Source organism: Tursiops truncatus, chromosome 6 (assembly GCF_011762595.2).
Source record: "Tursiops truncatus isolate mTurTru1 chromosome 6, mTurTru1.mat.Y, whole genome shotgun sequence".
Lineage (NCBI taxonomy): Eukaryota > Metazoa > Chordata > Mammalia > Artiodactyla > Delphinidae > Tursiops > Tursiops truncatus.
In genome coordinates, this window is record NC_047039.1 from 110,292,383 (window position 1) to 110,315,977 (window position 23,595).

Sequence of the window (23,595 nt, forward strand, 5' to 3'; positions counted from 1 at the left end):
CATATATCCTGGGTTGTGGCAAAGTGCCTGGTGCCCAGTGAGCGCTCGAGAAAAAAGGTTTTATTAACAAAACACTAATTCGTTCTAATTGATTTCAAGTGTCACTGATACCCTAGAGGCACTTTGTCATTATGCATTTTCTCAAGAAACTAAAAGTTTGTTCATCTTTCAAGAGTTCAGAGTAAAGTTTGGGAACCTAGGCCTCCCTTCCAAAAGTGCGTGCTGCGCAAAAGGCGAAAGGCACGTTACAGCTCCCGGCAGCTGGGACCCGCATTTGATCTTTATAGCCATCCCACGAAGTGCGTACTAAGGTCGTCCACGGTCTGTTTAAGGGGAAACCGCGGCCCGGAGCGGGAAGGGACTGGTCGAGGTTCCTGCAGGAGCGGAGAGGGAGGTGCTCACAGGCGGCCCCCGCGCCGTGCATTTTCCGCGTCCTCCAGCAGAGGGGCCGGCGGCGGGCTCGGCGTCCAGCATAATAGCCGCTTTGATGCCGGGCGGCGGGGAGGGGAGGAGAGGGGAGGCGGGTCGGGAGGGGTGGGAGGGAGGGGAGTGTCCGGCCGCCCGCGCCATCCCTCCGCCCCTCGGTCCCACCGCCACACGCCGCGCGAGCTCGGACCAGGCGCCCGCCCCTCCTCCTCGTCCTCGCCGCGGTCGCGAAGCCCCGAGCCGGCGGAAGCCCGGTGCTCACCATGTCGGTCGCGCTCAGCAACAGGTTCCAAGGTAGGCGCCGCTGTCCCCACGCTGTCCCGCGCCCCTGCCCACACCCGGTGTCCCCCGCCCGCCACCTGTGCGCACGGGGCGGTCGGTGGGGTCTGCCGCGCGCGGGAAGCGGGCGCGAGCCGAGGGCGCGCGGCCCGGGGAGACCCCCGCTTCCCCGGCCGCCTCTTTGTCTCCTCCAGGAGGGAAAGCGTTCGGTTTGCTCAAAGCCCGGCAGGAGAGGAGGCTGGCCGAGATCAACCGGGTAAGCGCGCGCCGCCGCCTTCGCTTTTCCAGCCCCGCCGCCTCCGAGGGCAGCTGGCGAGTCGGCCCTAAAGCTCCCAGCGCTCCGCGGGTCCCACCTCCGTCTGCGCGGCTGTGCCTGCCGCAAAATCAACCCCCCTTCCTCTCCTTCGCCCGGGGTTCCCCCGATTTCTTTCCTCCAGCCCCTCCCTGTGCCTCCAGGTAGGTCCCCCTCCACCCCGTCCACCACCCTCTGGTCTCGGGTTGCAAGTTGTTACTCATAGACTAGGGAGGTAGGGCCCTCCCGGGAGCTCTGATGCCAGCCCGGCCCACCGGCCCCGGGCTCCCCAGGAGCCGGCCTGGGACCAGCTGCAGGGACTTGGCGCTGGAAGGGACCCCTGGTGTCTCGAGTAATTCCCAGTTTTACAGCGAGGGACGGAAGAGAGGCTCAGAGAGGTGAGGGGGCTGCCCCTAGATGGCACAGCAAGTCTGGGTCAGGCTGCAGTTAGAACCCTGGGCTCCAGACTCACAGGCCAGTGCTCGCTCCACCCAAAAAAAGGTTGGCCTCCTGCCTCTCCCCACCCCCCAACACACAAACACACACACACACAACTCCTTCTCACTCAGGCTTTTAGGAAAGGTTGCCTTAGAGACTTGGTGCTTTTCATCCTGATCCTAGTGGATTTCTAAAAAGAAATCCATCCGGCTGTTGCCAGGCACACAATGGGACGTTTTAGACCTTTGCTTAAACACCATTCAAATGGGCTCCCCTGGTGGCGCAGTGGTTGAGAGTCCGCCTGCAGATGCAGGGCACACGGGTTCGTGCCCCGGTCCGGGAGGATCCCACATGCAGCTCCGGCTGGGCCCGTGAGCCATGGCCGCTGAGCCTGCGCGTCCAGAGCACACGGAAGAGGCCACAACAGTGAGAGGCCCGCATACCACAAAAAAACAAACAACAAAAAAAAACCCACCATTTAAATTCTAGAAGATATGGAAAACTGTTAGGGCCTGCCTGGATTGGCCAAAACTCAAAGGCAGCACAGCAAGACTGGGGCTCAGATCTGGTCTCCATTATGTACCAGCTCTGTGGTCCCCAGCGAGGACCTCTCATCACAGAGCCGGGGTCTCCGTGAGGGCTCCATGAGGGAAGGCACGTTACGTGATTGGTCCAGCATCTAGTACAAGAGAAGACCTCCATGGATGGTACTAGGATTACTTCTTGAGGAGGATGTCTCCAGGTTTCCATGATTCTGCCCAGTGAAACAAGGCTGGACATTTCCCCTGCAGGCTCCCCCGGGCCACTGGGCACCCAGCTCAGAGTCCCAAAGTGGAAAGCTGGTGAGGGTCAGCAGGGCCCTGGTGGAGTCCATGTGGAGGTGGGTCCACGGTTGGCAGCACGGTTGTAGTATAACTCTCGACAGGGGCTTGCAGTCTTTATTCGCTCCTTGATTTCCTTGGACTGCCTAGAGCTAGGCAGCCTGCCTGGTTTCATTCCACTGGCCGTAGGAATCCCATGGAGGGTTCTGGGGACCCCAGGGTCCCTCCAGGTAAACTCTGGCCTCCTCATCGCCATCCTCATCTGGCCTCTTAGTGCCATCTTGAGCACAGCTGAAAGGGAGCCTGGGCGTCTGGCTGGGGCTCTCGGGGGTCCAGGCTGCTGGGCTCCCCCCCCAGTTCACTCTGCGGCCAGCTCAGCCTTGGTCTTGGCTGCTTTGGTCCTCTGGACAGGAGCCTGGAACCCTGACCTCATACAGCCCCCTGGGCCACTCAGCAGGCTGGGTTCCAAGCCAGTTGAATCCACCCACAGCCAGCGGACCCCGAGCCAGAGACAGCTGGAGATGGGGGAGAGGGGATTGTAGTTGGACAGACCAGAGGAGCTGAGAGTGTGTGGGACTTTCCATGCCAACCCTGCCCTTGGGGGGATGGGGGGATTAGGTGGGGTGTGGAGGTGAGGCCACAGGGCTGTTTTGGGAGGTGTACTGGCTTGGCTCCGAAAGGGGAGGGGCTGTGGCTCTCTGGGGCTGGTCTGGATAGCGCTGAGATTGGCGAAGGTGAACAAGAGGGGGCTGTGTCCAACCACCTCGGGACCCCAACGCCCAGAGAGGGCAAGCAGATGGCCAAGGCCACACCGAAGCCGGTGACAGAGCTTCCAGCCTAGCGTCCTTTCCCCGACTGGATGCTACTCTGAGACCCACCGTGTGAGCCCGGGCTACTGTCAGGTTGCTGGGACCCAGGCTCTGGGCTCCCAGAGGAAGGAGGCTCAAACCAGAAGCTTGAGCTGCTTCCCACCACAGCAGGTCAGGGTGGCCCCACCACAGTTTAGAGTCATGGGCAGAGGGGGCTGTTCACTGGCTCTGTGACCTTGGGCAAGCCACTTGAGGTGATGGTAGCAGGTTTGTTGTGATTTTGCGGCGGAGATGATCTATGTAAAGCACACAGGAGAGCGGGCTGCTGTCTTGATTGCTATCATTGGTTTGTTTGGGACTTAAAAGTGTGGGAGTGGAAACCCAGGGGCAAGGTCTGAGGTAGACTGGCTGCTCGGCCTGGACCAGACCCCTTTGTCGGGCAGAATCTTATCTTCCCGTGTCTGAAATGGGAGCAGAGACCCCTGCTCTGCTCTAAGTCCCTGCAACAATCGGAGGAGATGAACAGACGGAAGCTCCTTGCAGACACTTCAGGGAGTCGCTGTGTTTGAGGGTCTGCGTCGGTTTTACCCACGGCCACGGCCATGGTGGAAGTTCCCTTGGGTGGAGGATTCTGGAGGGAACCACGTTGGCAGTCCAGATTGCCTGCCTTTGGGCTGCAGCTTCACTGCCCCACTGGAGGGGGGCTTCCGGGGGGCTGGGCTGAACAGCTGCCCCAGTGGTCCCGTGGAAGCCAGAAGGCGTGAAGGATGGGGCTCCGTGACTCACTGTATGTGCTTGGGCACCGCTGTGGCTGCTGCCTGGGGCAGAGCCCAGCCTGGCTATGAGCTCTGGAGGCTTCTCTGGGCCAACCGTTCCTCTGGGGCCTTTCTCCCCGCTGGGATGGGCCAGCTTCCAGAGGGCAGCAGGGTAGCTCAGTCTTGGCTATCGTGCTTATAAGGGATTCAGGAGTCAAAATAGAAGGGGAGTTGGGTGGACCTAAAGGTCCTGGTGGAGCTGTATGAAAATGCACTTTTTTTGGGTTTCACTCTAGATTTTGCTCTCATTTTCTGAGCCCTTGGCGTGTGCCAGGCAGTGTGCCAGGTGTGCTTCAGACATTATCTCGTCGGATGTGCACTCCAACCCTGCGAGTGTCTGTTCCCATTTTGCAGGAGACGTCAGAGGGCCTGAGTAAATTGCCTGGGTTTAAACAGCCACACTTGAACCCAGGCTCTTCTCTCCATTTCTGGCCTCGATTGGGGCTCCTCCGTATGTGCCCGCCCCACCTCCGGGCTGTATGTGTGCGCGCGCGTGCGTGCTCGCGCGTGCTCTGCACCACTGGAGCGGGCAGGACCAGCGCGCGTCTCCTACTCCCCCACATAGCTGACATTCCCCGCGCCCTGATGGCATGGCAGGTGACCCCGGGCCAGCCGGGGCCGGCCTTATATGGCAACGGGACAAATTCCCTCCAGCTTCCCACAGGGACAGGGGGAAGCTGTGGGGCTGGGTGGGTGCCCCTCAGAGTGCCCTTAGCCTTGGAATGGAGCAGGAAGACACTGGAGGATGGTGAGAGCCGTGGCTTTGCACCCGCCAGAGGCCAGGATCTTTAACAAAACAGCATGAGTGGTGCCTTTGCTCCGGACCTGGCACTTGACGTAAATCATCTCACTGACTCCTCTCAATGGAACACTGGATTAGATAGATGCCCAGCCAGAGTCTGTAAACTTCCCCATGAGACAAGGATTACTAAGCCTCCCATTTTACAGATGAGGAAACAGAGGCTCAGCCAGGTGAAGTCACCCAGCCAGGAAGTGACACAGCTGGGATTCTGTCTCCGGACGCTGCCCCTGGCCCGCCCTGGCCCCTGTCCACCAGGTGGCTGTGGCCTCGCTGTGACACAGGCCTCTCTTGCTTATGTGGATAAGGATCTCTGGCTACTGTCCTGCCCTCTCAGCCGTCCTAGGTCGAATGAAGGGCACTCAGCATTCCCTGTAGCATTTCGGTGCCTGATGGTTATTTCAGAACCCACGTGGCACCTGTGCTGGGAAGAACTGGGTACGGCAGGCTGGATATCTCTACCTGGGGTGAGGCTTGTCCCCAGCCCTTCCCCCAGTAGTGGGGGACCTCTGAGACCTGACCCAGGCACTACACAGGTGTGTCTCTTTTCCTGTGTACTGGCAGTGCCACCCTGTCCCTGCCCAGGTGAATGTGCCCAGCTGGCATCGCCGGGCACCCGTCTCTCTTGCTCTTCCTTAATATATTATAAGGGAGATGGTGATAAGGGGCCACGTGAGCTTCTGAGGATTCAGTGTCCCCGCAGGTCCAACCAGTCTCGACCTCGGTGTGGCCATGTCGCAGGAAGCTGGAGATGGAATTTCTGCAGGGTCTGCTTCATTTGTGTAGTTAGTGGGGGTGTTTTTCTCCAGCTGCCCCATCTATTGGCGAGGGCACAGAGTCCGGATGAGGCCCCAGAGCTGCCGTGGGGAATGTGAGCCTGCTGTCCTCGTGGGTGCACGTTACAGGCTCCTGCTACACGCCAGGCACCGGGCTGGGCGTCTATGGCCTGGCCCTGGCCCTTTAAGAGCCTGTGGGCTGCATCAGAGGCCACACGGCCAGGCATCGTGCTGCCTGTTCTTGGGGTTTTCCCCCAAGGCTTCAGCCGCCAGCCCCTTGGATGGCCTCCGAGATGGTGCTTATCTGCCAGCCCTAAAATTCTGCTGCGGCTAATTCATAAAGGCAAGCCTGGAGGGCCAGGAGCAGGTGCTAGAGGTAGCAGCCCAGAAAGAGAGTTAAGTCAGGGTGGGCGTTGGGGGGTGCAGGCAGGTGGCAAAGGTCTGGAGGCCAGGACACAGCAGGGGCTGCCAACCTCTGCTGGTTGGGGAAATAGCCCCTCCTGGTCATGAGCACTTGGACGGGGCTCTCAGGGGGTGGGGGGAGTCTCTGATGTGCATCGGAGGTTGCAGATGACCAAGAGAGGCAGCAGTGAGCCCGTGCAGCTGCAGGCACCGTCCCTCGGGGCTGAGATGGGTGCACTCTGCCCTCCGTGGATGGCCAGTCACGACCAGTTCAGCCGTAGGTATCCAAGGACAAAGCAAAGTTTGTCCTCGAGGAGGAATGACCAGAGGGTCAAGACTCACCAGGAGGACTTCGTGGCACAGTAGGGGACAAAGAAAGTTGTGGGTGGGTCTCTTCTCTGCCTTTCCCCAAGAGTCGTCTCTCGGCGTGGCTTGAGTTTGGGCGATCCAAACGCACAGTGATAATCGCTAACCGTTAGTAAGTATACTAGGAGCCAGGCTCTTTCTATGCAGTTCGCTCATTTAATCTTTACGCCAACCCGGTGAGGAGGTTCTATCTTTATGATTCCATTTTGCAGATGAGGAAACTAAGGCCCAGAGTGGTAAGGCAAGTCGCCCAGGGCCACAGAGCTAGTAAGTGCTGGAGCTGGGATGTGAACCCTGGCAGCCCGAGTCAACCTCCCTGCCCTGTCCCTCTGCCTTGCACGCCCTGTACTTGCCTAGAGGAAGGATGGTTTCATCAAGACCTTGCCCTCTGGGCCTCAGTTTCCCCAGCTGTTGGACAAAGAGAGCAAGCCGGATGCTCTGAGGAGCCCCTTCTGGGTTCTGTGACTGGGTGGATGTTGGAACAGCTCTGCCGCCTCCCTGGGCCTGGCCTGTGGACACTGGCTTGAGAAGCGACTGCCTGGTTCAGAGCTTCCTGTTTTCAACCCCAGGCTCCTCCCTGCTTGCATTTCCTGGTTCTTTGCCAGGGACTGACCAGGCCACCAAGGCCTCTAGACTTGCCACTCTCAGAGCCCAGGGGACCCCTGCATCCCTCATACCTGGAGGCCCTGACAGCAGTTTCTACAGCCTGAAAAACTTGTCTTTTGGGACGGTGGGCTGGAGTGGGAGAGGGGCTAGAATAAACCATCTACACACACCCCCATGCCCCTAGAGGGCTATAAAGTGGTTCCCTGGCCTCTGGAATAACATCTTTCTGCCCAAGAGGAAAGGTAACTCCCAGTATTGACTTTCTTTGCCCAGAAACCTGTGGCCAGGCCTTGTTTGGGGCAGGGAGGGAGCTGGGATGGTGAAGGGAGATAGACCTTGAATTGTGAAAACGTTGTGATCTTTAGTAAGTTGAGCAACCTCTCTGGGCCTCAGTTGTCCCATCTGTCAAATGGGAATACCCAAAAAGGAGAGAGAGCAACCATAACCAGCCTAAGTTAGGGGAGGGGTTTCCTTCCTAATCTATTTAATAGTCAGTGATGGTCTGGATGATGAGCTGTGGGTTGTAAGTGGACTGAATGTATATAGGTGTTAGCCGATAATAATAATAAATGGCTAACATTTATTTAACATTTACTAAGTGCCGGGCACTGTGTTAAGCACTTTAGATCTGTTTGCTTACGTACTGTAATTCTCAGGACAAGCCTATGTGGTTAATACTTTTATCTTTCCTACCGATGAGGATACTGAGGCACAGGTAAATGAAGTCATTTTCACACAGCACTAAGTGTGCTCAGACCTAGGCATTCTGGCTCCAGTTTGCCCTCTTTTTGTTTCTGTTTTTGTTTTTCTTCCAAACATCTGGAGTGACTTCTAGCTCCATCTCCTCTGCCTGGGGGCCCAGAGTTAGGGCAGGGCGGGGCGGGTACAAGGGATCCGCCCAGTGGGCGTGGCTGTGCCCTGAGGCTGAGCTAGGATATGGGGGGAGGACCCCTGGAGGGAGGAAGCTGTGGGCTGTGCATGAGCAGGAACCAGGAATCCAAAGCTCGGAGGTGGGGTGGGAGCTGGCAGCCCAGCCAGTGGAGCTCCTGTGCCTGCCACCCGCCTTCCTGCCTCCCCGGCCCCCTGGTCCACACAGCTGCCCACCCACACGTGAACGAGTCAGCTGCTTCTCCCACCCCCGGTCACTCTGTGGCTCAAGCATTTGTCTCTGTTGGCTCTAAGGAAATGTGTGTTTCCAATCTCTGAGGCCTCTCCAGCCTCTGTCATACACACACACATGCATTTGCAAAGCTGCCTTTCCGTTGCAGGGCTGAGAGTGGAGAAAGTCATTCTGGGCTGGACGGCAGTATTCTCCATTCATTCGGTAATGTTTATCGAGCACCTACTGTACGCTGGACACTGCTGGGTGCTAGGCATCCGTGGGGCAGAGACAGTAAACACATCCTCCTGGATGTGTCCTGTGACCAAGGACCTGCCTCCTCTCAGCATCCTTCCAACACCCACTTCCTTGGGTCACTTCTACTCCCCAGCTCTCTGCAGGGAGGGAACCCAAGCGGCCTCTGCAGTGGAGCTGAATCCCAGCTCAGCCAGCTGTGAGCTGTGCTTCCTTGATGAGCAAGTTGTTCATCCTTTCCGAGTCTCAATCCATTGACCCTTCCTGCAAATATTTATTGAGCACCTACGATGCAGAACCCAGCAGGGGAAGACAGATAATGGACAACACCCTTAATAAGCAATTACACTGTAAATTGTGTTAGGAGATGACTCATCATGGCATAAAAGGTGTTATCTTAAGGTGGACTGGAAGTGGAGGAGGGGACTCCAGTGGACAGAGTGGATGGGGTTGGCCTCATTGAGATGGTGACAGTTGAGTAAAGACTTGAAGGAGGTGACATGCAGATATGTGCGCTCCAGGCAGGGCACACAGCTGGAGCAAAGGTCCCATGGTGGGAGCACGCCTGGCGTGGGAGAGGCACAGAAGGGAGGTCAGGGTGGCTGAGGCACCCACTCTGGTGGAGAGGGGTGGGGAGTTGGGGACAAAAATGAAATACCATGTTAGATGGTGATTGGCGCTAAGGAGAAAACCGGCTTCATCAGCGAAAAGACAATAATCCTGGAAGCCCCGGGGCTGCCGAGAGCACAGTCCTGGCATCAGGTCCAGGGAGGGGTGTGGCTATCAAGCACCCTGTGGCTTCGGCTGAGCTCTTGTCTGTCTCTGTCTGTCTCATTTGTCTCCAAGACCCAGGACCATGTCCTACCCCTCGAACCCAATCTGTCTGGATCCCTAGAGGTGATCAGTGTCTATTACAGACAGGCTCCAGGCTGGTGTGGGATTTCGGGTCCACCAGAGCCTGGGAACTTGGAGGACCCCCAGGTCTTTCCCCAGAGGTTCCCAGATGTTGAGCCTTACCTGGGTTCTTGTGCCTCCCCAGGAAGGCTTTCCAGTTCCTAATGTGGTGAAGTGAAGGGAACATAGGGACAGCGTGGTGAGTTGAACGTAGGCTAAATGGGTTCCACTTAAAAATTCGGAGATTGTGAAGTTCCTACTTTTACGAAATATCCTTTTCTGAACTCGTGGCAACAGTCCATGGTCATCATTTCAAGTCTTTACTTGGCAAAATAAAATCTTGAAAGCCCAATATTAGCACCTTCCCCCATGCTTTTGTTTTCTTTGGAAATGTTTCTTTGTTTCACCCCAGAGTCTGGGAACCATTGGCCAATTTGTACCTCCGCTGGACAGACATGGGATCTGTGACCCTAGGAGGTGCCTGGGTTGCTCAGGGTCACAGACAAGAGTTAATTGCCCTTCTTTTGGTCAGGGAATGGGGGTGGGGGCCTCAGTGGAGAAGACCTACGAGAGGAAGCCAAGAGGAAGGGAAGGACAGACAGAGCCAGCCGACAGGAGGGCAGCCTTCCAGGCTGCAGGGGAAGGTTCCAGCTCCGTGGAGCTAAGCGCAGGCAGGGCTGTGCATGGCACACGGTAATGAGGCTCTGAGTGAGGCTGTGGCCGAGCCAGCTGGACCCCATGGGCCCTGGAGTCTGATGGACACAGGTTCCAAACCAACCCTGAGCTTCCCCAGGACCTGGGGACCCTGGACATGTTATTAGCTCTCTGGTCCTCCTGTTCTCACCTGTAAAATCAGATAACAGTGGCTGTGAGGATTGAGTGGGATAACATAGTGCCTGCCAAAAGCAAGGGGGCTATCAGAGGCCCCCTGACCCAGCGAGGGAAGCCACATTGGCGGGGGGTTCCTTCTACTCAGTCAAAGGGTGCTGAGTTAGTGTGGAGGAACTTGAACCCTGGAAGGGATCAGATTCTGCCCTACACGGAATTGTACCTACTGTTTACTGAGCACGGACGCTCGAGCCAGGTGCTAACTGCCCGCAGTGGGTTGTCTCGACTGAGGGGTAGGTGCCTGAGGAGGTGGGTACCCGTGAGCCCCTTTGACGGCTAGTAAGGAGGGGGCTGAGGATCCAAACCCAGAGGGCTTCATCCTCACTTAGGTTCTTGTCATTGTCCCATTCTACCTTCCATTTACAGTGACTGGAGAGGTAGTGAGTTCCCTGTCCTAGGAGATGTGTAAGTACAGACCTGGTCATCATTTAGTGGGAAATGACGGCAGGAATTTAGAAACATACTGAGTGATTGACCCAGATAAATTTTTTTTCATTTAAAAGATCATTTATTGAACTACAAGTACATATTTGTATGGAATGTTCTAAAATTTAGAATTAGAATTTTTTTAAACCCCTCAAAATTCACTTATAAGATGTCTTTGGTTGGCCTGGTCATAGTAGGAAAAACATTCAAGAGAATGGTAGAAAAACCAAGTTCAGCATAATGATTACCTCTGGGAAGGAAAAGAAATTGGATTAGGGAGGGGCAGAAGGGTCCTTCAAACTGTGTATTAGTTAGACCTAGATAACATTTAACATCATTTTGTTTTGTTTTATTTTATTTTATTTATTTATTTTTTGGCCGTGCCACGTGGCATGCAGAATCTTAGTTCCCCGACCAGGGAACGAACCCCTGTCCCCTGCAGTGGAAGTGTGAAGCCTTAACCACTGGACCGCCAGGGAAGTCCCTAACGTCATTTTAAACAGGGACTTCCTGTAATTTTAGGATAAAATTTAAATTTATCCTAAAATTATCCTTTAGGATAAGGACCTTGCCTTATTCACCTTGGTCTCACCTGCTCCCTGGATGCCTAGAATAGAGCAGTGTATACTGTGGTTCCTCAAAAACTGTTGAAGGAATGAAGGAGTCACAGCCATGTCAGTTGACTCAATGAGGAAAGCAAGGTCCAGGGAAGTAGAGGGGATTTGTGGACTCTGGTGCCAGGATGGGAACACACCCTCTGTTTCCTCATCTGAATGCAGGTTCTAGGGACGCTTAAAGATTAGCAACAAGGCAAGTAAGATACCTGGCCACTGCGCCCAGCCTAGCAAGTGCTAATTGTTAGTTTTTTGTTTTAAAGCCGGGCGAATACCTGCTCACTGCCCATCTTTAAGTGTCAGGGTTAAAGATAGATGCAGGCTCTAAAGTCAGACTGAGCTAACTTGAAGTTCTGGCTCTGTGAACCTCAGTTTCCTCATCTGTAAAATGGGAGTAATAATAGTTGCCACCTCTTGGGCCCACTGAGAGATCCGGAGCGACCATGTGGGTTAGTGCTTCGTTCTGGGGGCTGTTGTTAGTCCCTTCCCATCTCCTCTCAACTCCATCTGGTTCTGAAAAGACTCATTTGAGTCTCTCCAAGCATCTGAGGGGAAGGTGGGCCCTGTTTTACAGGTGAGGACACAGGTGAGAGGGTAAGTGACCTCTCAAGCAGTGGACAGTTATTTTCTGACTAGAGAGAGACTAATAATAATAATATAGCAGTTGCTGCTTACTGAACACTCTCCTTGGATTCTCATGCAAGAAGACGCTATGATAGTTATACCCATTTGGCAGATAAAGCAATAGAGATTCAGAGAGGGATCAGTTTGTTCAGGGTCACATACCTAAGAATTTAATGCCAGGGCCAAGCCACGTGTCTTTGGTTGCTCATGGCTTCATGCATCTTGGAGCCGGGGTGCCCTGGGGGGAAGCCCAGGTCCCTGCACCCGTAATTCAGAGGTTGACTGAAGGTGTTTAGTCTTCTACAGCGGAACTTCTGGGCCCCACCCCCAGCTGCTGAGCAAACTTCCTACCCATGGGGTGGATTGTACCCATCCGCCTCTGGGGGTTGACAGGAGGCCAGGACTACCACTGCCCTGCGCGGCCAAGCCCAGCCACCTGGCGGGAGAGGAGGCGATGGGCAGTGGGCCTGTGTGTTGGTGAGTTCTGCCTGCTGACCCCTTGCTCAGTGCTGTCCTCTCTCCTCTGTAGGAGTTCCTCTGTGACCAGAAGTACAGTGATGAAGAGAACCTGCCGGAAAAACTTGCAGCCTTTAAAGGTGAGCTGGGGCTGGCTGCCCACCCCCCCCCCCCAGGAGAGCTGGGTGGGCCCCTCCACCCCCTTATACAAATCCTCGCCCGCAGGGGCAGGCTGCACCCATGTTGCATCCACAATACCCCTCTTCCCGACGGGCTGTGAGACGGGATGCCCAGCCTGGGGGCACAGGCCCCTCGTCCCTCGCCTGCGGGCCCCGGCCGGCCCTGCCCTTCCGTCCCTTCTGCTGCCCAGCAGGGCTCAGGTTGGCTCCTGCCCGCCCCTGCCCAGGCCCTGCTCGCTCCCGGGGCCCCAGCACACAATCAGCTCTTTGTAGCAGCCCTTGTCTCTCCCCCTGCGCGGTGGAGCATCTTGGGAGCCCCTGCGGAGAATGGACGTTTGTGTCACCACAGTGGGGCAGGGGGCAGAGTTTCTGCCCATTGAATCTCGGCAGCACAGGATGAAAAGAAAACAGGGCCCGGGAGTCCGCGCGGGGAGGGGGCGGCATAAAGGTCCTTCTGTTCCGGGCCCTGGCGCTTGGTTCTCAGCCAGCGGCTCGAAAGGAGAGGAGCTGTGCACATAAGGAGTGGGACAGACCCACCTTTCCTGTCCGGGAGATGCACTCGCGCTGCGGGGGCCCTGGGCGCGCTGGGGGACCACGTGAACATCCTCCAGGCTGCGTCCCCCCTCCCCCCCCAGAGTCTTGGCAACGTGGACACCCTCCCTGCTCCAGGGCAAGGAACCTGCCAATGCTCTTCAGACCGCTTATAACGTAGCCATCCTCAGGCAGGACACCAGTGGCTAAGCATTTGCTGAGCGTGACCTTGTGTTCAGGGTTGCGATCTTCCTGCCTCATCCCAATCCAGCCAGGAGGGAGATGGTGGAAGCTTTAGTTTACAGATGAAGAAACTCAGGCTCAGAGAGGTGGGGTCATCTGCCTGGGGTCACACAGCTCACCTATGGCAGAGTTGGGGCTTATACCCATATTGGTTTCACTCCAAATCCCCTGCTTGTCACCGTTACACAGTGGTGCTTTTTACATGGGAAGGAAGGAAGGGAGGAAGGAAGGAAGAGAAAGAAAGAGAGAGAAAGAGAAAGAGAGGGAAAGAAAGAAAGACAGAAGGAAAGAAAAGAACTAGAAGAAAGAAAGGAAGGAAGGAAGAAAGAGAAAGAAAGAAAGGAAGGAAGGAAGGAAGAAAGAGAAAGAAAGAAAAGAAAGAGAAGAGAAGAAAAGAAAAGAAAAAAGAACTAGAACGAAGACACGCCCACCCCTGGCTGGTTCCCCTGCCCCATCCCTCTGCCCCTCCCCCTCCCAGTGCAAAGCAGGAGCAGCCAGTCCTTTCCCTTCTCCCTGGATACCAATAGGGTCACTCTTCAGAGGTGGCTCTGAGAGGAGGGACAGAGGTCCCAGGGGTCTAACGACCATTCTCCTTGTCTTCATTGGGCTGTAGGATAAGGGTCCATCCTGGGACCACAGGAGGTTACCTTGGAAGCCAAGGGACTACGGAGGTTTCAAACCATTCACTCATTTGATCTCCAAATGAGCCTTACTAGGCACCAGGCCATTTGGGGCCTGGGTACACAATGGAGAACACACAAGACGGCCCCTGGCCAAAGGAGCCCGTGTCCTAGTGGGGGAGGGGTGGTGACGAGAGAGCAAGGAAGTAGAAAGTGTGTCATGGTAGCAGGTGCTTTGCGGGGGTGACTGACGGTGCCCAGTTTAAAAGGCTTGGGGGCCCTGAAGGCGTGAGGAGGGGCCCTGAGAATGCCCGGGAGGAACATGCCAGGCAGAGGGGCGGCAAGCCTGGGCTCAAGGGTCACTGACAGGACCTTGGCTTTCTCATGCTGGCTGCTGGGGCAGAATAGACCCTGTGGCTACTCAAGGCCGCACGACTTGTTTGCCCCCACTGCCTGGTCAGGAGACACCAAGCTCGTTGCTCCGACCCCTTGATCAGGGAGGTTTAACTCAAAGTCTGCAGGTGAGGTTTGCGGGGAGGGTCTCTGCGCCCCAGGCACTGTATGTGTCGCTTTGTAGTCAAGGGCAGGTCTGCGGGCATTTCTCCGGAGAGAGCATCAGATTCTCAGTGGTAGCCATGACCGCCCCCCTGCCACCAAAAGTTCAGAACTACAGGGACTTCTTAAATTGGGGGTTCTCACACCTAGCTGCCCATCTGAATCGCCTGAGATACTCTGAAAACACACCAATTTCTGCCTCCCAGATCCTGCAGATCTGCATCTCCAGGGCCGGGAATTTATTCTGGTCACTTTACAGCCGATTCGGATGCAGCCAGCCCACACTGGGGGCCTGGGGGGAAGCCGCTGCCCTTCTTGGTACAGGGTCAGAGTGGCCCCCGGGCACCTTTCTCCATGGTGCCTGTGAGCAGGTGATGCAGGTGGGCAAGCCCTTTTCCCAGAGACAATGGTTTTCCCCAGAGGAATGACGGGACTTGTGTCAAGACCCCGACGTGGGGTGAGGAGGATGGTGTGGGCACCCTGGGGACCCAGCCAGCTGCCCTCAAGGGAGTCCCTGGGACCCTGCAGGGGGCAGCCCTGCTTCCCAGTTAATGCCAGTTTTTGCTCTGTGATTTCCAGAGAAGTACATGGAGTTTGACCTGAACAATGAGGGCGAGATTGGTGAGTGAGGCCTTGGGTGAGCCGGCGGGTGGGGTGGGGGAGAGTGCTCCGTGGGTAGGGGGTGTGGGCGTCCAGAGAACCCCACTGACTCGCCTGCATGGGTGAGCGGCCTGGGGCTATATTTTGAGGATGACAAGCACCGACTGAAGCTTCCCCGATGGGCCAGGCCAGCCAAGCTGGCCTTGAACTTGTCTGCCTTTCACCCTGGATCTCCTGCCCCCCAAACTCCTCTCCCCACTGCTTCCCTCCCCGACCCCAGCTCCCTGCCCACACCCCAGCCTCCCACCCCAGGTGCTCCCGGGACTCAGGATAGAGGTGCCACCCAGCTCAGGGCTGGAGATGCTCAGGCTGTTGCCACCCTGGCCCAGGGGGCTGGCATTTCCTTTGTCCCCAAGCCTGTCCTTCCATTTGAACACTGTCCTGCAGTTGACAAGGGCCTTCCATGGACATTGGTCCTCTCTTCCAGCAGACCTTTATTGTGTCCTGCCGTCCAGGCGCTAGGGGTGACAAACACCTTTTCCATGGCACTTATGTTCATGACCATACCTTGACCTTCACCAGTAGTGTTATGACATGGTCAAGGTCGGTTTAATTGTTCCCATTGTACGGATGAGGAAACCGAGGCTCAGAACGGTGAAAGGACCTGCTTGGGGCATGTGGTCATTAAGTGGCAGCCAGGGCCCAGATCCCAGCCTGTGGTTTCCGAGTGGGTTCTCCCTCCAGCGTTTCTCCCCCTCCTCTGTCTTCTCACATTTTTCTCCTTTTTGAATATTTTTATCCCTTTTTTTCTTAAAGCGATGTATCAAATGAATACATCGTCATCCTAAAACGTTTTGGCAATCACAGCAAAGCACAAAGACAAAAATACATCGCCACAATCCCACCTCCCAGAAATAACTGTGATAAAGATTTTGGTTTATATCCTCCCATTCTTTGTTCTAATCACAAACACCGTTCGACACCATTCTAGGACCTCCTTTTAAAATTTTGTACAATATATTGTTAGTATTTTGACATATAATTCATTTTTTAAAAATATAATTAATGGCTGCATGATATTCCATTTGGGGACAGACTATAATTTATTCAACCAATGCCTTAGTATCACCCATTTAAATGATGTCTGGTTTTAACTCATTGATAATCCTGTGAAGAACGTCTTTGTACGTGAATCATTATCCACATTGCTGATTATTTCTTTAGAGTAAACCTCAGGAATTAGACCTTCTGGGTCAAAGGCTTTTGAAGCATCTTGCCAAATTGCCTTCCAGAAAGGTCTTGCCAATTTAGAGCGTGGCCAGCAGCGTGTAGGAGACCTTTCACTTCTTCCTGTAGAACACTGCCCAGCTTTCTTTGAAATGCCCTGGACATCCTGGCACCTAAGGGTCTGGCACCAGTCGTGCCGGCCCTGCCTCTCCGGTGAGCTGGCCCACTACTCCCCTGACCCTAAAATTGGCCCCTTGCTCCACCCGCACTCCCACTGTCCTTTGCTGACCTGACCCATTGTTCACGGAACAATCCGAAGGAAATTGCCTCAGGTCTTGGGAGCCAGGAGGTCAGAGGCACCAACTCCTCGGAGTGTAGTGACTTTGGTGCCTCCCTTGTTTTTCTTGAATTTTGTTCTTTTGTTGGTTTTCCTGCTCTGCGGGATGTTCTTGGCATCCTGTCCCTTCCAGCGAGGTGGAGCCAGGGACCGCAGGGTGGGAGTGGCAGGTGGGGAGAAGCTGCCACCGCGCCCTGGAAAGTAACTCCTGATGCCTGAGTCAGGCCGACTCCCTGACCCCACCTCACTGGGCCGTGACTTCCCGGGTAGCTGGAGCCGCAGGCTCACGGTCACCTGAACCTTAGGCAGCAGCAGAGAGAACAACAGAATGAAGAAGAGAGGCTGTGTTCCTGGACACCTGCTGTGTGCCAGGTGCTTCTGCTGCATCCTCACTCCAGATGATCCCATCAACCCATTTTACCACTGATGGGAGGAGGGGCTCAGAGAGGTTAAGTAGTTTGTCCCAGGTCCCACAGCCAAGAATAGCAGAGCTGGGTTCCAACCCAAGTCTGTCTGACTTGAGAAGCCCAAGTCCCTAACCACTAGTCCATACTGCCTCCGCAGAGAGCAGGGAAGATGTGATGGGCTCATTCTCCCTGGAGGAGAAAAGCTGTCGACTGCAGTCTCCAGGGATGGACTCTCCTGCCGGGCTTGTTCTGGGCATGGGGGTGCCAGAGGGGAGCTTCCCCACTCAGCCCGGCCCCCTGACTCCACTTAACGGCTCTGCTTTTCCTCCGGCAGACCTGATGTCTTTAAAGAGGATGATGGAGAAGCTTGGGGTCCCTAAGACCCACCTGGAGATGAAGAAGATGATCTCGGAGGTGACGGGCGGGTTCAGCGACACCATCTCCTACCGAGACTTTGTCAACGTGATGCTGGGGAAACGGTCGGCGGTCCTCAAGCTGTGAGTACCTCCCACCTCTCCTGGGACCTCTGGAGGCAAAGTCATAGTGTGTGGAGAGGCTCCTGGCTTGGGCGTCTCAGCCAGTCCCTAGCCAGGAGGTAATTCACTATGTGATCTACTGGGCAAGATGCTTAATTTTGATGAACACGATTTTCTTATTTGTCAAATGGTCACATTAATATGTACCTTGCAGGCAAAATGAGCCTGTAGCAGAACCTCTGGTAGAATCAGTGCTCAGTAAGTGGCCGACTGTGACGGTGACGATGATGATAAATGCACTGCTGAAACCTTCTGAGCCTCAGCTTCCTTGTTTGTAGAGCGACTCTACCACCCCATGGGGTTGTGAGCATAACAGAGTCAAAAACCGGCTCTAAAGGGAGGTATTGTTCAAATTTTGATGCTATTTCTTGCTACTGAAACGACCTTGGGCAAATTACTTTCCTTCACCTATAAGACAGAGATGGTCATAAATATCTTTTTTTTTTTTTTTTTTTTTTTGCGGTACGCGGGCCTCTCACTGCTGTGGCCTCTCCGTTGCGGAGCGCAGGCTCCGGACGCGCAGGCTCAGCGGCCATGGCTCACGGGCCCAGCCGCTCCGTGGCATGTGGGATCTTCCCGGACTGGGGCACGAACCCGTGTCCCCTGCATCGGCAGGCGGACTCTCAACCACTGCGCCACCAGGGAAGCCCCGGTCATAAATATCTTGCATGAAGTGTTGTCCTGAGGGTTAATGAGATAATATACATGAAGCGTCTAGCCCAGTACCTGGCTGACGGCAAACACCTAGTGTATGGTGGCCAAAATCACACTTTGCGGGTACTTCCCCACTGGAGAGCAGCAGAGAAATTCCTTGGAGAGTCCCATGGTATGTGTTCAAGCTGTAAAGGACACTCACTTGGCTTTTATGCGATAAGATTAACTTTTTCTTAAAAAAATTGAAGTATAGTTGATTTACGATATTGTGTTAGTTTCAGGTATACAGCAAAGTGATTCAGTTATACATATGCATGTTTTTTTCAGATTCTTTTCCATTATAGCTTATTACAAGATACTGAATGTAGTTCCCTGCGCTACACAGTAAATCCTTGTTGTTTGTCTATTTTACATGTAGTGGTGTGTATCTGTAAGATTAACTTCTTCACATGTACCAATGTAAAATATACCTGTCTCATTTTACAAAGGGGGAAGCGGGGTGACCTGCTGGTAAGCCCACGGTTCAGGCTGGTCTGGTTGGAGTGTTTATTGTCGGGAGGGATGGGGCAGGAGGTGTGGTGGGAGAACCGTCCAGGTCAGATCATGCTGCACCTGAGAGGCCAGGTGGTGGCAATAAGAGTGGTGATGCTATTAAAAACCACACCTAAGATTTAGTGGACATTTACTATGTATTGGGCACTTCCAATCTGGTCCATCTAGTCTGCGTAGTGACTCCTTAGCTGTATCATTCATTCATTCAGCAAATATTTATTAAGCGCCACCTATGTGCCAGGAATTATGCTCGGTGCTGGGGACCCATGAATTACTTACATTCTGATGGAAAGAGACAGAAAAAAACAAACCACAACACCAGATTGCAACAGTGCAATACAAAGAAAAATAAAGTGGGCGAGAGGAATAGAGAGGGGTGGCATAGTAGGCAGAGAGGGTCTCATTGAGCAGGTGACATCTGACCTCCTGCGCGAGGGAGATGCGAAGAAATGAGCCACGTGAATATCTAGGGGAAAGCATTCCAGGCAGAGGAAGCGGCAAGTGCAGAGGCCCTTTTACGCTCAAGGAATAGCACAGAGGCCCGTGTGCCTGGAGTGCAGTGAGTGAAGGATGAGTCTGCAGAGATGGGCAGGGGCCAGGTGATGTGGGCCACGGTTGATTTAGCATTTCGTACTGCCGTGGAGGGATGCCATTGGAGTACTCTAAGCTAGGAGCTGACTTTTAAAAGGCCCCCTCCGACTGCGGTGGGGACAAGAGTGGCAGCAGGCAGGCCGGTAGGAGGCTCGTGCACTTGTGCAAGTCAGAAATGAGGCTCTCAGCCTGGAGAGGCTGTAGTGGAGGTGGGCAGGGGCTGTCAGAGTTGGGAGTGATTTTGGAGGTAGAGCTAGAAGGGTTGTTTCCAGGTTTAAAAGAAGACAAGGAGTCTGATGGTTGTAAGGTCTGGGGTCTGAGTTAACTGAGTGATGGTGCTGTTTGCTTTGAGAAAAGAGCAGGGGGGAAGGTGGGAATTGAGCTCAGTTTTGATGTATTGAATTGGAAGAGCCCCTAGACACGCAACGGGAGGGGTTGAGGAGGGAACTGGCTGTGCAGATCTGGAGCTCAGAGGTAAGCCGTTTGTGGACTATCACGCTTTGTTGTTGTTTTTTTAAATTTTATTTTTTAATTAATTTATTTATTGGCTGCGTCGGGTCTTCGTTGCTGTGCACGGGCTTTCTCTAGTTGCGGCGAGCGGGGGCTACTCTTTGTTGCGGTGCACGGGCTTCTCATCACGGTGGCTTCTCTTGTGCAGCACGGGCTCTAGGCGTGTGGGCTTCAGTAGTTGTGTCACACTGGCTTGGTAGTTGTGGCTCGTGGGCTCTGGAGAGCAGGCTCAGTCGTTGTGGTGCACGGGCTTAGTTGCTCCACGGCATGTGGGATCTTCCCGGACCGGGGCTCGAACCCATGTCCCCTGCATTAGCAGGCAGGTTCTTAACCCCTGCGCCACCAGGGAAGCCCGACTATCACACTTTGGATGGGATTTAAAGCCAGGGACTGAAGGAGCCCACCCAGGGAGGGAGTACAGAGGGTGAAGGGCACTGTCACTTGGAACAGCTCCAGGATGCAAGTGCTTTTGACATCCTCACTTTCAGTTGGAAACATTGAGCATCGGTGGGGTTGAGTGTCTTGCAGCAGTCACCAGCTGGGAAGGAGTAGGGCTGGGATTCAAATCCAGGCAGTTTCCCTCCAGAGGCTATACTTTGAACCCCCATCCTCTTCTGCTGCCCAGATTTTACTGTCAGAGTAGTGGGAGGTTTTTGAAGATCTGAAGGGGTTTTGAGCAGAGCCACGGCCCAGCCGAGCTCTGCTTCTTCCAGGCAGTGTGCTCAGGGGAAGGCGCATGACCTAGAAGTCCGAGGTCTCGAGTGAGTGTCGTCCTGCCTCGGGCTGCCTGTGTGACTCGGACGAGTCTCATTGCCCCTTTGTGTCTCAGCTTTCTCCTCTGTAAAATGGGACTAGCAGCCCCCTCTGTGGAGTTGCCGCATGGGCTTCTGGGAAAATCTCGCTGGAGAGTGGATGCAAGGGCATTCTGTGGAGGACCCTGCAGATGTGAGGGCTGGGATGATCTTTCCCTGGACGAGGAAAGGAGTCCTAATCCTGTTTTGTGTTTTCTTTCTTTTCTCCGTTTCTGAACCAGAGTCATGATGTTTGAAGGAAAAGCCAACGAGAGCAGCCCCAAGCCAGTTGGCCCCCCTCCAGAGAGAGACATTGCCAGCCTGCCCTGAGGACCCCCGCCTGGACCTGCCCCGCCCTCCCCACTCCTCTGCCTCCCTCCTGATCTCACTGCCCTTCTCGACTCATTGCGATGTGTCTTATTTGTTCTGTTTGGTCGTTGTGCGTTTGTTTTTTCGTCAGCAGAGTCAGTGATCTCTTTGTATAGCACAAGTTATCTGCCTTAAAGGGGCTCTGGGTTGGGGAGTCCAGATCGCCTCCTTCTCTTTTTCCCTGCATCTCCCCTCCCTGTGCAGAAGGGCTGACATTAAACCAAAAACCAGAGGGTGCAGGGCCAGGACAGGGAGACCGGAAACCTGTGATTCCCGCACTTGAGGCTGGTACTGTTTGTCCTTCCAGGTCACTGAGCTAAGTCCTGGTACCCTGGCCTGGCCCTGGTGAGGCCCTCTGCCCCTTTCAGAAGACCCTGGAGTCGGGATAAGGCTGCAGGGCCTCGTTAGGGTATCCTTGGACAGCTCTGTGGTTCCAGTGCTCTTGGGTGGGCCAGGATGTGGCCACACAATGTCCCACCTCCTCAGCTGGTCCCCTCTCAGTCCACACTTCGTCTTATCCTTAGTGAGGTGACAGAAAGAGAGAAGGAGAGGGACTTGGCAATTTGAGCCCTTCAGGAAGGTTCCAGAGGAATCCTCTAGCCTTGCCCCCTGGCCACACATGTACAGGCAGCTCAGAGGAAGGGTGCAGCTCCCCCTGACCCTTGCTGGGGCTTCAGAGGCAGAGGGGGTCCAGGGGCCTTGGGGGAGGGGATTCAGCTCAGTCTAGTCCCACCTTTTAGGGAGGATGTTGAGGGCTACAGGATAGGAGGATGAGGACTTAAATGCTCACGGCAAAGAGAGGCAGCACCACTGTTAAGCCAGGAGCTGAGAAATAGGTTGCCTTTCTGATCCCAATCTGCTTGAAACCTGACTCTGCTTCCCCATTTGCCTTCACACCTTCCTTACACCATTCATTCATTCATTCATTCACTCACTCCGTCATTCAACAGGTATTTATTTACAAACTATTATAAGCTTTAAGTCCCCCCACTTTGTCCTGACATGTGCCATGTCCAGTGTCTCTCTAATTCATCATTCTGTTTCCAAATCACTCAAAACCTTGAGCTTGGGGATTAGATTGTCACCTGTGTTTTTTATTATGGACTAGGGTTTTAGAGCCCTGACTCACCCTGTAGGTTAGCTGGGCCAGGCCTCTCAGTTCACAGGTGAGGAAACTGTGGTGACCCACAGGGATTAAGTGCCTTGCCCTAGGGCGGGGGTCAATCTGGAGATGGAAGATCCGGACCGGGGCCCAGGTGTTCAGATGCCCTGCCCATGCCTCAGTCAGTGATGAAAACAAGGGAAGGGGCGGAGAGGGGCAGTCTCCTAGGTCAACCCTTGGGCGAGGCCCTGGGCCAGGATTCACCCTTCCCAGTGCCTCCGAGGCAGCATCAGCAGGGACCCCAGCCTTGATCCCACCTGTATTCTGGAGTCCCTTCCCCTGCCCACTCAGGACTTAGATGCATCATCCATTGAACATGTTTATTAACCACCTGTTATGGGCCAAGAGCTAAGAACCCAGTAGTGAAATGGACAGACTCATGGAATTTAGAGTCTAGTAGGGAAGTCTGACCCAGGTGATGAAAGTTAGGAAAGAGGAGGATATGAGGTGACTGCAGGGCAATCCTGGGGGGCCTAACTGGGCCCAACACTGGGCAAGGGTCTTGGAGAAGCCTTCACAAACCTGAAGCGGAGAGCTGTGGGGGGCGCTGGAGCCCCTGGGAGCTCCCTGTGACTCCTCTGACCCGTAATCAAGGCCAAGGAGCTGACTTTACAGCAGCTGCAGGGAGTGGAGCAGGTAGGGGATGGGGAAACGGCGAGGTTGGGTTAATCCAGTGGTCTCGACCAGTTCAGGAACGAGATTATTTGGCCACGACTGGCTGATCTTCGGCCTAAGAAGGTACTTCAAATGCATAAGCCTAGTTGAAGTTTAAACCCCAGCAGAACATTCCACCCTGTAAATATAAAATCTCACCTCCACTCCCTCCCCTGCCTTTTTTTTTTTTTTTCTCCTGAGATCCTTAGATGAGCAACTGCCTGTCTCCACCCCTTCCCACTGCCTCTTCTGTCTGGGACAGGCTGAGACCTTTGAGCAAGGTAATGCCTTCCTTGACTACCCATAATAGTCAGTGGATCTGTACCTCACTCAGACAGGAGGACAGAACCAACCAGGCTTATTTCAGCAGGTTACACACTTTACAAGACTGCAGGAAACCTTCTTAAGGGAGGAGAGCAAGTGGGTGTGTCCCCAGCTTCTAGAAAGGGCAGGAAAGAGTTCTCTCATTGGATGGGGAGTGTCCTGGGGAAACTTTACCAGCTCCTTCATCATTTGGAATTCAACTTCCAGAGGGAGAGGGTCTCAAGAGTGGTCCCTGGAAAGGGGGTGTGGTCTGCATGCATTTCAGGTTGTGGCTATTAGCTCTAGGACTCTTACTTCTCTGGCTAAGGGCTCAGCTTCTAGGAGTTCAGCTGTCTTCTTTCTGAAAGACCAAATCTAACTAATGTAACCAGCAGCTTGGGGACTGCCGAGTATGGCTCTGTCCCTGCCATTCAAAAGGAAGGAGTGTGTCGGGCAAGTTCAAGTGGATGCAGTATGTGTGTGCGGGTGCGTGTTGAGTATGTGTGGTACTGGACTGGAAATAAAACAGACAAACTTATCAACATCTTGACTGGTGTATTTTGGGGGTGGTTCTGGGGTCAGCAAATTCAGAAGAGCTAGCTGATACAGTGACACGACTGAATGTGTCCTGTGTGCCTTTACTCCTCACAGCAACCCCATGAGTAAGGGTCTATTATATCATCCTAGTT

At 54.4% G+C, this 23,595-nt stretch overlaps 1 protein-coding gene across 4 annotated transcripts; it reads left to right on the forward strand.

Annotated features, from left to right (window-relative positions):
* The first annotated feature begins 561 nt into the window (after nt 1-561).
* On the forward strand, nt 562-23,448 carry AIF1L (allograft inflammatory factor 1 like). 4 transcript variants are annotated; one of them, XM_033858910.2, is made up of 6 exons: nt 562-720; nt 900-961; nt 12,159-12,225; nt 14,793-14,834; nt 17,119-17,281; nt 20,661-23,448. In XM_033858910.2, the coding sequence occupies exons 1-6, from the start codon at nt 690-692 to the stop codon at nt 20,746-20,748; spliced, it is 453 nt and encodes a 150-aa protein (XP_033714801.1). In that variant the 5' UTR covers nt 562-689; the 3' UTR covers nt 20,749-23,448. The 4 variants fall into 4 exon arrangements, with proteins under 4 accessions (XP_033714801.1, XP_033714802.1, XP_033714803.1 ...); XM_033858911.2 differs by lacking the exon at nt 14,793-14,834; XM_033858912.2 differs by lacking the exon at nt 900-961 and having other exon boundaries at nt 578-720.
* Nucleotides 23,449-23,595: the final 147 nt, after the last annotated feature.

Coding starts and splice junctions, on each gene's coding strand:
- AIF1L (XM_033858910.2), top strand. CDS start 690: ATGTCGGTCGCGCTCAGCAACAGGTTCCAAG. Junction 721..899: donor GCTCAGCAACAGGTTCCAAG/GTAGGCGCCGCT, acceptor TGTCTCCTCCAG/GAGGGAAAGCGTTCGGTTTG. Junction 12,226..14,792: donor AAAACTTGCAGCCTTTAAAG/GTGAGCTGGGGC, acceptor TGTGATTTCCAG/AGAAGTACATGGAGTTTGAC.